The sequence below is a fragment of the Callorhinus ursinus genome, unplaced genomic scaffold (genome assembly GCF_003265705.2).
Source record: "Callorhinus ursinus isolate GAN/ISIS: 27379988/994484 unplaced genomic scaffold, GSC_fseal_2.0 scaffold10, whole genome shotgun sequence".
In the NCBI taxonomy this organism is placed as follows: domain Eukaryota; kingdom Metazoa; phylum Chordata; class Mammalia; order Carnivora; family Otariidae; genus Callorhinus; species Callorhinus ursinus.
The window spans coordinates 7,414,182-7,429,182 of record NW_027397072.1 but is presented as its reverse complement, the minus strand read 5'-3'; the positions used below and the strand labels follow the sequence as shown (position 1 = coordinate 7,429,182).

At 39.6% G+C, this 15,001-nt stretch overlaps 1 protein-coding gene across 4 annotated transcripts in view; it reads left to right on the top strand.

Moving 5' to 3' along the window:
* Positions 1-15,001, top strand: part of ADAM17 (ADAM metallopeptidase domain 17) — a 60,349-nt gene that overhangs the window by 17,575 nt on the left and 27,773 nt on the right. For 2 of the 4 annotated variants that reach the window (XM_025867716.2, XM_025867719.2), the window contains exons 3-4: positions 879-1,009; positions 2,292-2,380. In XM_025867716.2, coding sequence (XP_025723501.1) covers positions 879-1,009; positions 2,292-2,380 — 220 coding nt within the window. The remainder of the gene's footprint in view (positions 1-878; positions 1,010-2,291; positions 2,381-15,001) is intronic. The other 2 variants (XM_025867718.2, XM_073896978.1) reach the window with 1 other exon arrangement.

Below are 15,001 nucleotides of genomic sequence, written 5' to 3'. Positions count from 1 at the left end.
ACACCCAGATTTTATGTCAGGACTGAAACTGGTAGAAAACAAAAGAATATCAAGCCAACTAAAGAGCTGGAGTATGTATTTTAATGTCTGTGTTGGATACCTTATATTTATTTTCCTCATAGGAAAATTCCTCATAGCAAATTCCTCATAGAAAATTTCCTCATAGCAAAATTCCTCATAGGAATTGTGGATTAATTTTTTTCAGGATAAGTTCTCTTTAGAAGGAGAAAAAAGGCATGAGTGCTTTTAAATATAGAAAGTAGCAATTATTAATTTTGCACAGCAGTAAGACCAGCTTGATTGCTAGAGGCAGCACATACAGGCTTTTGAAATGAAGTTCAGTTTCCAATTTCATCATTTACTAGCTGTGTAATCTTGAGTATATTGATTGACCTCCAGCCAGCAGTATTTACTGTGTGAAGTGGAGACAGTGTAAGCAGAGTTTAGTGCAGAATAGGTATTCAATAAGTCATATCTAATAATACCAGTCTTTGATAAATTTTTCAGACAAGCAGGATTCCAACTTAAATTATCCACATGTGTTTCCTTATTCTTCATGGTCTCCAGGAAAGATGAAAGCATAAGCTGTTTGAATCTCCCCCCCCCCCACCAAAATCTGGTCTTTTTTTTTGGTTTGCCAAATTCTTACAGCTAAAGAAATTCGTCAAAAAAAATTTTTTTTTTGTCTATTCATCTTTATAGGTGATATAATGCTAAGTACCTAGTAAAACAGTAGTTATAACTTGCATAGTGTTTTATTAATGTCAGCTCTCTGTCAGCTTATTTTTTAAGTAAGTTTAATTTTATGTGCTTAGAGTAAAATTTTATGTGAAAATTTTATGTGCTTAGAGTAAAATATGGATGCATTCTTTCTTTAGGCATTTTAAATTATACCTGACATCAAGTACTGAACGTTTTTCCCAAAATTTCAAAGTCGTGGTGGTAGATGGTAAAGATGAAAGTGAGTACACCGTCAAATGGCAGGATTTCTTCAGTGGACACGTGGTTGGTTAGTATGGAGCTTGTTTGTTTGCCTTTGTGTCTACGGGTGTTAGGTATCCAGATCTAGTTTGATTGCATATTCTTTTTTGGTGGGAGGAAAAAGGGGTGTTGAAGAAGTGCTATTCTTTGTTTTATCTGAGTTATATGAGTTTGGAAAGAGGAACATTCAGACAGGAGGAAATGGGGATTATCTTAGCATGTATACTAATTGTCTGTTTTAATGATTAAAATGCATTTCCTTCCAGTTGATAAGAATTTAACTTCCTCTTGTCTCCAGGGAAGGATTGTAGGCTACCCTTATGAAATTTTTTTTTCTTTTATTTTTAAAAGACTTTATTTATTTCTTTGACAGGGAGAGAGAACGAGAGCAGGAACACAAGCAGGGGGAGTGGGAGAGGGAGAAGCAGGCTTCCCGCGGAGCAGGGAGCCCGATGTGGGGCTCAATCCCAGGACCCTGGGGTCACAACCCGAGCCGAAGGCAGATGCTTAACGACTGAGCCACCCAGGCACCCCCTTCCCTTATGAGATTTTAAATAGGGATGCTAGGAGATAAAATAATTGACTTTAGGATTCCATTAAGTATTTATTGAAGATATATCTTAATGAACAAACAAGTTTATCAAATGAACAATTGAGGCTTCTGGAACTTCCTCTGCAGAAAAAAGAAATGGCATTAAAATCTGCAAACAGTGCAGTTCAAGCCCTATGTATTCCAAATCATGCTTTCTGCCTCCTCTTCGTTCTTTTGTTCGTTTTTTCTCTCTCTCTCTTTCTTTCTTTCTCTCTCTCTCTCTCTCTCTTTTTTGGGGGGGTGAGTGGGGCAGAGGGAGAGAATCCTAAGCAGGCTGCACACCTAGCACAGAGCCCGTGGGGGGCTTGATCTCACCAAGTGTGAGATCATGACCTGGGCTGAAATCAAGAGTTGGACGCTTAACCAGCTGAGCCACCCAGGCACCCTCCTCTTAGTTCTTTCTTAACTTCTAATAGGTGAAGTTATTTCGGAAGGACATGTACACGTTTGTTTTTGGTTTTGCTCTATAACACACTCTAGGTAATTCTTACAAGAGGATTGAGGGAAAGAGAAAGGTTTCAAATGAGTTGAGGCTACTCTCTAGGAGTGTGAATATCTTGCTTTTTGCTGGGGCCTGTGTTTCTTTGTGGTAGATTTCTATAGTACCTAGGCAAATTCCACTCTGATGAAGGACCTGCTTTTTACTGACAGTAGTGCATAGTTTATTTTTTGATGTAAGTATTTCTTAATGATGGAATTTTTTTTTTTTTCTCTTAAGGTGAGCCTGACTCTAGAGTTCTAGCCCACATAGGAGATGATGATATTACAATAAGAATCAACACAGATGGGGCAGAATATAATATAGAGGTAAATCTGTATGTACATTTTTTTAGGGGGAGAGCTGTTAAAACCGTTTCCCAGTTGTTTTAAGAAGACAGAGGTCTTTATACTTCTTTTTTTCCTTGTGTTTAAAGTTTTTACCAGTGAAGTAGATGATTTTTTATAAAAAAAAAAAAAAAAGGTAATATTTTTTACATGTCTGAGAGGCTGTCATAAGATGCACCCTGTATTTCTAAGTGCCATAACTGAGAGAAAGTCGCATGTGTGGATAATGGAAAGAGAAAACTTTCTTTCTCTCCTGATTCTTTTTTTAATTCTTTCTCTAATAATCCTACTATAAGTGTAAATGTTCTCAAAGACAAAAGTCAGGTCTTATTTCTCCCGTTCCCTCCTAGATGAGAAATACAAGAGGAATAAAAGATGAGAGTTTGTAGTCTGAGAAGTTAAAAGAGGAAACTAGGAAACTCAGGCTCTGGCCACTCTTTCATTGAAGTACTAGCATTAGAAACCAAAACCGATATATAACCATGTGTCCAATACTAGTCCAGAAAACGAATGTTTGCCACAGATTTGTGGATTGAAGTGCTTCTGTTTCTAGGAAGATGAGACTATTCTGGGTAGTAGTGACATCACCAAAACTGAGCACTTGTGGGAAAACAGCAATTAAGGTTTGTCAAAATGAAAGTTTCATGTGTATCTGAGTGCTGATTGGGTTAAGACCACATGCTGGTGCTATAAATACTATAAATTTTAATAACATCCAGACTGCATGGCCACTAGTCATTTGTCCATCATTGTGAAAGAGAAAAGTCTGTCTCTGGCCTTGCGATCTATTTTGGTCTGGCTAGTATGTAGTCTTTCTAATGTCAATGTTGTGGGGAGTCTAGCTTACCAGAGTCAGAAAATTAGCACAAATTAAATGAGCATATACTCCAAAATAGGCAAATCAATTAAGTCTTAAATTTGCTTAATCTTTTAGCTAGTTCATTTTTTAAACGTACCTTTATTTTAAAAATACTCCCTGAAATTTTCAGAAAATAGAATACCTAAAATCTACTGGGAGATAGAACTACTAACATTTTGATGAGTATCCTTCCAAATTTTTTTCTGTACATGTATACACAAATAAGTGGTTGTACAGACTTTTTCCTCAAACATTAGGACCATACAGTACATACAGTTTGTTATCATGCATTTTTTAAAAAAAGATTATTTATTTGAGGGGAAGAGAGAGAGAGAGCACAAGCGATGGGGAGGGGCCAAGGGAGAGGGAGAAACAGACTCCCCGCTGAGCAGGGAACTGGACACAGGACTAGATCCCAGGACCCCGGGATCATGACCTGAGCCAAAGGCAGCCACTTAACCAAGTGAGCCACCCAGGCACCCCTGTTGTCATGTATTTTTTGTTTAATTTTTTATTTCAATTTAGTTAGCATATACTGTCATGCATTTTTTAAAATTTAACTATAATTATGAACATTTTTCCATATTAATAAATGAAGATCTAAATTAGGTTTTTAAAAAATAATTTATTTATTTGACAGAGAGCACACAAGCAGGGGGAGTGGCAAGCAGAGGGCAAGGGAGAAGCAGGTTCCCTGCTGAGCAGGGACCCTGGACACGGGGCTTGATCCCAGGACCTTGAGATCATGACCTGAGCCATCCAGACACCCCTAAATTAGGGTTTTTAATAAATGCTTGCCTGTTGGTTTCTTGAAACATGGTACCATTTATTAAACCAATCTCCCATTGATGTTCATTTTTTTGTTTCTAATTTTTGAAATAAAAAATGCTATGGGGCACCTGGGTGGCTCAGTCGTTTAAGTGCCTGCCTTCAGCTCAGGTCATGATCCCGGAGTCCTGGGATTGGGCCCAGGGTCAGGCTGCCAAGCCTGCTTCTCCCTCTTCCTCTGCTGTTCCTCCTGCTTGTGTGTGCGCATGCGCACGCGTTCTCTCTGTCAAATAAATAAAATCTTTAAAAAAAGTGCTATGGTGAACAGCTTGGGCACACCTTTTGGTGCATGCATTTAGTTTCAGGGTAGGAAACTGTAGGCTGTACCAGGGTTTCAGATTAGCTGCTCCTGCAACTGAGCAGCTGCGTATGTTCATTCCTTTCTCTCATTGAGGTGGATGTGGGTCGGGTGGTCCTTCTCTACCTTGTAGCTTGTAGCTTTGATGTCTGGACACACATCGTTTGAGGTTGCCACGGATGGGAAATGGAGCTAGAGAAGCCCACAGGGGTTTTTAAGGGCCAGACATGGAAGTGGCTACAGCACTTACACCCAAGTGGGACTGGAACTCTTGTTTCTGACCTGCCTGCAAAGGAGGCTGGGAAAGATCCTCTTGTCTTGTGCTCAGAAAGATAAAACAGTGTAGGGAATGCTCAGCGTTGTTTCTGCTTATTTCCTTAGAAGAATCTATTTTTAATTTTTAAATTTTTTAAATTTTTTAAAGATTTATTTACATGAGAGAACGAGAATGAGAGAGACAGAGAGAGAGAGTACATGAGAGGGGGGAGGGTTAGAGGGAGAAGCAGGCTCCTCGCTGAGCAGGGAGCCCAATGCGGGACTCGATCCTGGGACTCCAGGATCATGACCTGAGCTGAAGGCAGTCGCTTAACCAACTGAGCCACCCAGGTACCCCTAGAAGAATCTGTTTTTTAATTCAAAATGTGTACATGTAGAATCCAAGTTAAATTTGCTCAGATTCCTCACTTTTCCAAATAATTCCTTGGGGAGAATTAGCAATTGTGTTTCCAACCATATCTCCCTGTCTCACTAAGTACAAAAATGGATATAATTAATGTTTTACTGTGAGATGTTCACTTAAAAGTAAACTCAGCAGGTTTATTGAAGGACTTCTGTGTGCGATTAATAATCTTTTAATAGAAAAAGTGATCTATACAATGGTAATTTTTATATTATTTATTGCATAATTCTTATCTGCACTTATCTAGATATAAAAATTTTAAAATCTTAGACATAAGAGTCAACAGGAAAATGTATACATCTTATTTTTAACACTTCACTGTTAAACATTTTAAGCCATTACTGATTTTATCACCAAAGCTTGCTATTTATGTAAATAAGCCTTGGTTAAATTTTAATCATGATTTTTTTTTCTCCCCCACCTTTTTGCTTTGAAAATGTTCAGATTTACAGAAGGATTATAGAATACCCTGTAACCCTTCATTAACTGGTAGCATAATACCGTGTTTGCTTTATTGTTTCTTTTCCCCCCCTGAATCCTTTGAAAATAAGTTTCAGACATCATGACTCCACCCCTGAATGCTTTAGTGTGCATCTCCTAACAGTAAAGGTATTCTTCTACATAGCCACAATAACAGTAACACACCTGAGTAAACAAATATAATTCTGTAATATTATTGAAAAATGCATAGTCAAAATCTCCAGTCATCCTCAAAATCTCCTTCGTAGATTCCCTTCCACCCCCACCCCCAATTTAGGGTCCAAGAGATTCTTGCCTCTTATTTAGTTATTCATCAGATGACTTTTTTCTGGCAACTTGTTAATAATGGTGAAAATAGGATTTGCTTTTATTAGTAGTAACAGTAACTACTTTTATCTTGAAATCTTAATATATAACTGGATTCATTATTTTACGTTATCTTCAAGATAGGTGTATCAGTACTTTACGCAATGAAAAAAGTTATCTTCAGCTAAGTTACTTGTTGAAGGCACACAATACGGGTACAGTTGAGGTTTGAACCTGGATATCTCTGATCCCAAATCCTGCTATCTTTTTCTGTGTCTGACTGACTACATCAGGAAACTCTTTTTTTTTTTTTTTTTTACTTTAAATTTTTTATTGTTAATCACTATACATTACATCATTAGTTTTTGATGTAGTGTTCCATGATTCATTGTTTGTGCATAACACCCAGTGCTCCACGCAGAATGTGCCCTCTTTAATACCCATCACCAGGCTAACCCATCCCCCCACCCCCCTCCCCTCTAGAACCCTCGGTTTGTTTTTCAGAGTCCATCATCTCTCATGGTTCGTCTCCCCCTCCGATTTACTCCCCTTCGTTCTTCCCCTCCTGCTATCTTCTTTTTTTTTCTTAACATATATTGCATTATTTGTTTCAGAAGTACAGATCTGTGATTCAGCAGTCTTGCACAATTCACAGCGCTCACCATAGCCCATACCCTCCCCAATGTCTATCACCCAGCCACCCCGTCCCTCCCACCCCCCCATCACCACTCCAGCGACCCTCAGTTTGTTTCCTGAGATTAAGAATTCCTCATATCAGTGAGGTCATCTGATACATGTCTTTCTCTGATTGACTTATTTCACTCAGCATAACCCCCTCCAGTTCCATCCATGTCGTTGCAAATGGCAAGATCTCATTCCTTTTGACGGCTGCATAATATTCCATTGTGTATATATACCACCTCTTCTTTATCCATTCATCTGTCGATGGACATCTTGGCTCTTTCCACGGTTTGGCTATTGTGGACATTGCTGCTATAAACATCGGGGTGCACATACCCCTTCGGATCCCTACATTTGTATCTTTGTGGTAAACACCCAGTAGTGCAATGGCTGGATCGTATGGTAGCTCTATTTTCAACTTTTTGAGGAACCTCCATACTGTTTTCCAGAGTGGTTGCACCAGCTTGCATTCCCGCCAACAGTGTAGGAGGGTTCCCCTTTCTCCGCATCCCCGCCAACATCTGTCGTTTCCTGACTTGTTAATTTTAGCCATTCTGACTGGTGTGAGGTGGTTTCTCATTGAGGTTTTGATTTGGATTTCCCTGATGCTGAGCAATGTGGAGCACTTTTTCACGTGTCTGTTGGCCATTTGGATGTCTTTGGAAAAATGTCTGTTCATGTCTTCTGCCCATTTCTTGATTGGATTATTTGTCCTTTGGGTGTTGAGTTTGAGAAGTTCTTTATAGATTTTGGATACTAGCCCTTTATCTGATATGTCATTTGCAAATATTTTCTCCCATTCTGTTGGTTGTCTTTTGGTTTTGTGGACTGCTTTTGCTGTGCAAAAAGCTTTTGATCTTGATGAAATCCCAGTAGTTCATTTTTGCCCTTGCTTCCCTTGCCTTTGGCGATGTTCCTAGGAAGAAGTTGCTGTGGCTGAGTTCGAAGAGGTTGCTGCCTGTGTTCTCCTTTAGGATTTTGATGGACTCCTGTCTCACATTTAGGTCTTTCAACCATTTGGAAATGTCTATTTTTGTGTGTGGTGTAAGGAATTGGTCCAGTTTCATTCTTATGCATGTGGCTGTCCAATTTTCCCAACACCATCTGTTGAAGAGACTGTCTTTTTTCCATTGGACATTCTTGCCTGTTTTGTCAAATATGAGTTGACCGTAGAGTTGAGGGTCCATTTCTGGGCCCTCTATCCTGTTCCATTGATCTATGTGTCTGTTTTTGTGCCAGTACCATACTGTCTTGATGATGACAGCTTTGTAATAGAGCTGGAAGTCCGGAATTGTGATGCCGCCAGCTTTGCTTTTCTTTTTCAAGATTCTTCTGGCCATTCGGGGTCTCTTCTGGTTCCATACAAATTTTAGGATTATTTGTTCCATTTCTTTGAAAAAAGTGGATGGTATTTTGATGGGGATTGCATTGAATGTGTAGATTGCTCTAGGTAGCATTGACATCTTCACAATGTTTGTTCTCCCAATCCATGAGCATGGGACGTTTTTCCATTTCTTTGTGTCTTCCTCAATTTCTTTCATGAGTATTTTATAGTTTTCTGAGTACAGATCCTTTGCCTCTTTGGTTAGATTTATTCCTAGGTATCTTATGGTTTTGGGTGCAATTATAAATGGGATCGACTCCTTGATTTGTCTCTCTTCTGTCTTGGTGGTGGTGTATAGGAATGCCACTGATTTCTGTGCATTGATTTTATATCCTGCCACTTTCCTGAATTCCTGTATGAGTTCTAGCAGTTTTGGGGTGGAGTCTTTTGGGTTTTCCACATAAAGTATCATATCATCGGCAAAGAGTGAGAGTTTGACTTCCTCTTTGTCGATTTGGATGCCTTTGATTTCTTTTTGTTGTCTTGATTGCTATGGCTAGGACTTCTAATACTATGTTGAATAGTAGTGGTGATAGTGGACATCCCTGCCGCGTTCCTGACCTTAGGAGGAAAGCTCTCAGCTTTCCCCCATTGAGAATGATATTTGCTGTAGGTTTTTCATAGATGGCTTTTATGATATTGAGGTATGTACCCTCTGTCCCTATACTCTGAAGAGTTTTGATCAAGAAAGGATGCTGTACTTTGTCAAATGCTTTTTCTGCATCTATTGAGAGGATCATATGATTCTTGTTCTTTCTTTTGTTAATGTATTGTATCACGTTGATTGATTTGCGGATGTTGAACCAACCTTGCAGCCCAGTGATAAATCCCACTTGGTCATGGTGAATAATCCTTTTAATGTACTGTTGGATCCTATTGGCTAGTATTTTGGTGAGAATTTTTGCATCCATGTTCATCAGGGATATTGGTCTGTAATTCTCTTTTTTGATGGGGTCTTTGTCTGGTTTTGGGATCAAGGTAATGCTGGCCTCATAAAATGAGTTTGGAAGTTTTCCTTCCATTTCTATTTTTTGGAACAGTTTCAGGACAGTAGGTATTAATTCTTCTTTAAAAGTTTGGTAGAATTCCCCTGGGAAGCCATCTGGCCCTGGGCTTTTGTTTGTTGGGAGATTTTTGATGACTGCTTCAATTTCCTTAGTGGTTATAGGTCTGTTCAGGTTTTCTCTTTCTTCCTGGTTCAATTTTGGTAGTTGATACATCTCTAGGAATGCACCCATTTCTTCCAGGTTATCTAATTTGCTGGCATAGAGTTGCTCATAATATGTTCTTATAATTGTTTGTATGTCTTTGGTGTTGGTTGTGATCTCTCCTCTTTCATTCATGATTTTGTTGATTTGGGTCATTTCTCTTTTCTTTTTGATAAGTCTGGCCAGGGGTTTATCAATCTTGTTAATTCTTTCAAAGAACCAGCTACTAGTTTTGTTGATCTGTTCTACTGTTCTTTTGGTTTTTATTTCATTGATTTCTGCTCTGATCTTTATGATTTCTCTTCTCCTGCTGGGTTTAGGCTTTATTTGCTGTTCTTTCTCCAGCTCCTTTAGGTGTAGGGTTAGGTTGTGTATTTGAGACCTTTCTTGTTTCTTGAGAAAGGCTTGTATTGCTGTCTACTTTCCTCTTAGGACTGACTTTGCTGTATCCCAAAGATTTTGAACAGTTGTGTTTTCATTTTCATTGGTTTCCATGAATTTTTTTAAATCTTCTTTAATTTCCTGGTTGACCCATTCATTCTTTAGTAGGATGCTCTTAGGCTCCATGTATTTGAGTTCTTTCCGACTTTCCTCTTGTGATTGAGTTCTAGTTTCAAAGCACTGTGGTCTGGAAATATGCAGGGAATAATCCCAATCTTTTGGTACCGGTTGAGACCTGATTTGTGACCTAGGATGTGATCAATTCTGGAGAATGTTCCATGGGCACTAGAGAAGAATGTGTATTCCATTGGTTTGGGATGGAATGTTCTGAATAAGTCTGTGAAGTCCATTTGGTCCAGTGTGTCATTTAAAGTCTTTATTTCCTTGTTGATCTTTTGCTTAGATGATCTGTCCATTTCAGTGAGGGAGGTGTTAAAGTCCCCCACTATTATTGTATTGTTGTCAATGTTTTCTTTGCTTTTGTTATTAATTGCCTTATATAATTGGCTGCTACCATGTTAGGGGCATAGATATTTACAATTGTTAGATCTTCTTGTTGGATAGACCCTTTCAGTAGGATATAGTGTCCTTCCTCATCTCTTATTACAGTTTGTTTTAAAATCTCATTTGTCTGATATAAGGATTGCCACCCCAGCTTTCTTTTGGTGTCCATTAGCATGGTAAATTCCACCCCCTCATTTTCCATCTGGGGGTGTCTTTGGGTCTAAAATGAGTCTCTTGCAGACAGCATATCGATGGGTCTTGTTTTTTAATCCATTCTGATAGCTTGTGTCTTTTCATTGGGGCATTTAGCCCATTTACATTCAGGATAACTATTGAAAGATATGAATTTAGTGCCATTGTATTGCCTGTAAGGTGACTGTTAACTGTATATTGTCTGTGTTCCTTTCTGATCTATGCTGCTTTTAGGCTCTCTCTTTGCTTAGAGGATCACTTTCAATATTTCTTGTAGGGCTGGTTTCGTGTTTGCAAATTCCTTTAGTTTTTGTTTGTTCTGGAAGCTTTTTATGTCTCCTTCAATTTTCAATGACAGCCTAGCTGGATATAGTATTCTTGGCTGCATATTTTTCTCCTTTAGTGCTCTGAAGATACCATGCCAGTCCTTTCTGGCCTGCCAGGTCTCTGTGGATAGGTCTGTTGCCAGTCTAATGTTTCTACCATTATAGGTTACATATCTCTTCTCCCAAGCTGCTTTCAAGATTTTCTCTTTGTCTCTGAGACTCGTAAGTTTTACTATTAGATGTCGGGGTGTTGACCTATTTTTATTGATTTTGAGAGGGGTTCCCTGTGCCTCCCGTATTTTGATGCCTGTTTCCTTCCCCACATTAGGGAAGTTCTCTGCTATAATTTGCTCCAATATACCTTCTGCCCCTCTCTCTCTTTCTTCTTCTGGGATCCCAATTATTCTAATGTTGTTTCGTCTTATGGTATCGCTTTACCTCTTGAATTCTGCTCTCATGATCCAGTAGTTGTTTATCTCTCTTTTTCTCAGGTTCTGTATTTTCCATCGTTTGGTCTTCTCTATCGCTAATTCTCTCTTCTGCCTCATTTATCCTAACAGTTAGTGCCCCAATTTTTGATTGCACCTCATTAATAGCCTTTTTGATTTCGACTTGGTTAGATTTTAGTTTTTATTTCTCCAGGAAGGGTGTCTCTAATAACTTCCATGGTTTTTTCAAGCCCAGCTAGTATCTTTAAAATCAGGATTCTGAACTCTAGGTCCGACATCGTACTAACGTCCGTATTGAGTAGGTCCCTGGCAGACGGTACTACATCTTGTTCTTTTTGTTGAGGGATTTTTTTCGTCTTGTCATTTTGTCCAGAGGAGAATAGATGAATGAGAGAACAAAATGCTAACAGGTTAACAACGTCCCCAGCAAATATACTCTAAACAAATCAGAAAAGACCTGAAACCAGGGGAGAAGAAAGGGAAAGAAAGAAAAAAGAAATAGAAAAAAAAAAGACAAAAACAAACAGTACAAAAGAAAAAAAACAATATGATCAAATATGGTCAGGCTAGTGCATAGATCAGTGCCACACACTAGATTTTGGGTGTATTTTGGTCTGTTAGAAGAAAGTGCCTCCTAAAATTTTAAAGAAAGACTTATGTATGTACAAAATAAGGGTTGATACAATGAAGGGATGGAATATGACTGTAAAGATGAAAATTATAAAAGATTTTATAAAAGGAATTGATAAGTTGTTTGAAAAAAGAAAGAAAATTTAAAAGAAAAAGAAAAAAAAAGGGAGAGAATGTGATCAGGCAGGAGACTAGAACAAAGCCATACACTAGTGATTTAGGGTATATTTTGATCTGTTAGAAGAAACTGTATCTTAAAATTTTAAAGAGAGAACAACTTATATATATATGCCAAAAGTAAGGTAACTACTATGAAGGTATAGAATATGACTCTAAAAATGAAAAAGTAAAAATGTATTTTTTTAAAGGGATTGATAAGATGTTGGTTGAAAAAGGGAAAAAGAAAAATTCAAAAAAACCAGTTAAAAAAATTAACTTTGAAAGAATAATGAATTATGGTAAAAAAGCCATGAATTCTATGTGCAGTATTCCCCTAGCGCTGGAGTTCTCCCGTTCTCATTGATCGGTAAAAACTGGGTCTTGGCTGGCTGTTTGTGTTGATCTTCTGGGGGAGGTGCCTGTTTCCGTGGTTCCCAAATGTCTCTGCCGGAGGCGGAATTGCTCTGCCCTTGCCGGTCGGGCTAAGCAATCTGCTCGGGTTTGCTCTCGGGAGCTTTTGTTCCCTGCAAGCTCTCGGTACAGCTTTGGAGGATGAGAGTGAAAATAGTGGCCTCCCAGTCTCCGCCCGGAGGAGTTGAGAACTCGGGGCCCCGCTCCTCAGTGCGCCCCCAGAGAAAAGCAGTCAGTCCCATCTCCCCAGTCTCCGGCCGCACTCCGTGCTCACCCGGCCTGTGGCCGAGCGTCCCTATCTCTGGCACCCGACCCCGTGTGGAGTCTCCACACCCAGCAGATCCCTGCAGTGCGCTCTCCCGCTGCTCCTCCCAGAGGTGGAAGGGGAGTGTCCCCGCATCTGCCACTTGTTGGGTCCCGCTGGAGGAGCAGTGGCCCGACTGTGCCACGGATCACGGTTTATGGCAACCCCGAGCTGAGAGTCCGCGCCTCGGCTCTGTCTCTGCAGCCAGCTTCTGTGCTGCGATACCTGGGAGCTCTGCTGCACTCAGGCACCCCCGGTCTTTCTGTGACCCTGAGGGTCCTGAGACCACACTGTCCCACGAGGGTTCCACCCCCAGCTTAGCCACTGGAGTGACGTCCCTCCGCGGAGCCGACTTCTAAATGTTCCGATTTTGTGCTCCGCGGCTCTAGCACTTGCCAGAAGCGGCCCATGGAGGCCCCCTCCCCCACCATCTATCCTCCCGAATATCGCCTCGGATTCACTTCTCCGCACGTCCTACCTTCCAGTAAGTGGTCGCTTTTCTGTTCAGAGCGTTGGTGCTCTTCTTTTCTTCAGTCTCCTGTTGAGTTCGTAGGTGTTCAGAATGGTTTGATCCCTATTCAGCTGAATTCCTGAGACCAGACTAAATCCAGGTCTCCTACTCCTCCGCCATCTTGCTCCGCCCCCTACATCAGGAAACTCTTAATCTGAATTTAGAAATGTTTGTTCTAAAAGAAAACATTTCTCTCTTTTCCTGTTCATAGGCCAAATGAAGGTCCCTACAGCCAAGGGGTTGGTTAGGTAACTTTCTGAGGTTTCTGCTAGCTCTGCAGCTCATTGTTTCTTAAATCTACCTCATACGTGGATTATGAAAGAAGATCCACACACATAAACTTGACCTTTGAACAAAATGGATTTTGAACTACATGGATCCGCTTATATGCAGACCTTTTTCAGTAAACGTATTGAAAGATTTTTGGAGATTTGCAACAATTTGAAAAAACTCGCAGATGAACCACATAGCCTAGAAATACTGAAAAAATTAAGAAGTTAGGTATTATTGTAAGAAAATAGTATATAATACATCTAATGTACAAAATATGTGAATTGACTGTTGGTAAGGCTTCTGGTTAACAGTCGGCTATTAGTATTTGTTTTGGGGGCATCAAAGTTACATGTGATGGGTTTTCAACTGCATGGGGGGGGTCAGTTCCTCTAACCAGCATTGTGGGAGAGTCAACTATATTTAACAGCTTTATTGAGATAAAATTCACATACTCTACAGTTCACTTGTTTGAAGTATGTAATTCATTGAGTTTTAGTGTATCCTAGAGTTATGGAAGTCATCACCACCATCAATTTTAGAACATTTTCATCACCCCCAAAAGAAATACCGTACCCTTTAGCAGCCCACCACCCTTTGCTCCCAAATCCCCTAGCCCTAGGAAACCACTAATCCACGGTCTCTTTAGATTTGCTTGGTCATCATATAAATGGAATCATAAGATGTAGTCTTTTATGACTGGCTTCTTTCTCTTAGAATGCTTTTAAGGTTCATCCACGTTGTAGCCTATGTCAGTACTTCATTTCGTTTTATTGCCAAATAATACTCTATTTTATGCATATGCCACATTGTGCTTATTCATCATTTGGACATTTGGGGTGATTTCACTTTTTTGGCTGTTATGAATAATGCTGCTATGAACATTTGTGAAGAAGTTTCTGTGTGAGCATGTATTTTCAATTCTCTTGGGTTCATACCAGGAGTGGAATTTCTGGGTCATATGGGAACTCTATCTTTAACTTTTTGAGGAACTGCCAGACTGTTTTCTGTGGTGGCTGCACTCCACATTCTCACCATTTTACATTCCATAGTATATGAGGCTTCTGACTTTTCCACATCCTCACCAATACCTGCCATTACCTATCTTTGATTCCAGCCATCCTGGTAGATGTGAAATTGTGTCCTTGTGGTTTAGATTTTCATTTCCATGATGGATATGGAGGGAGATTTCGTATATCCATATATATGTAAAATATAAGTGTGTGTGTGTGTGTGTGTGTGTGTGTGTGTGTGTATACAATGTCTATTTTGTACTTCACTCACAAGCTGTCTAGTTTGGATGAGATCACCATCCTTATAGGAACTTGGTTCTTGACTTCGGTAACCTTTCAAATATGTTAGTTCTGATTTACTGTGACCTTGTAATAGGGGAAGTGAAGATTTTTTTTTCTTTTCAAGTGCTTTCCCTGAAAGAGATAATGAGTTTTAGGTACATTGCTGCAAGTTTTCAGTCTTCTCTCCTGTGTATAAAACCTTCACGACAAGAAGATACTAAGGAAACAGGAATGAGAAGCATACAGGGCCAGAAGGCTCGTCTCCTGTTTGTTGCTGTAGGTCGTCACCTGGAGTGGGTTTGGTGTGCAGCAGGTGTTATATAAATGTTTTTGAGTGATGGAAAAGGTTATGCATTTCCTTTTCTGGATCTTTTAAAATGTTTCATAA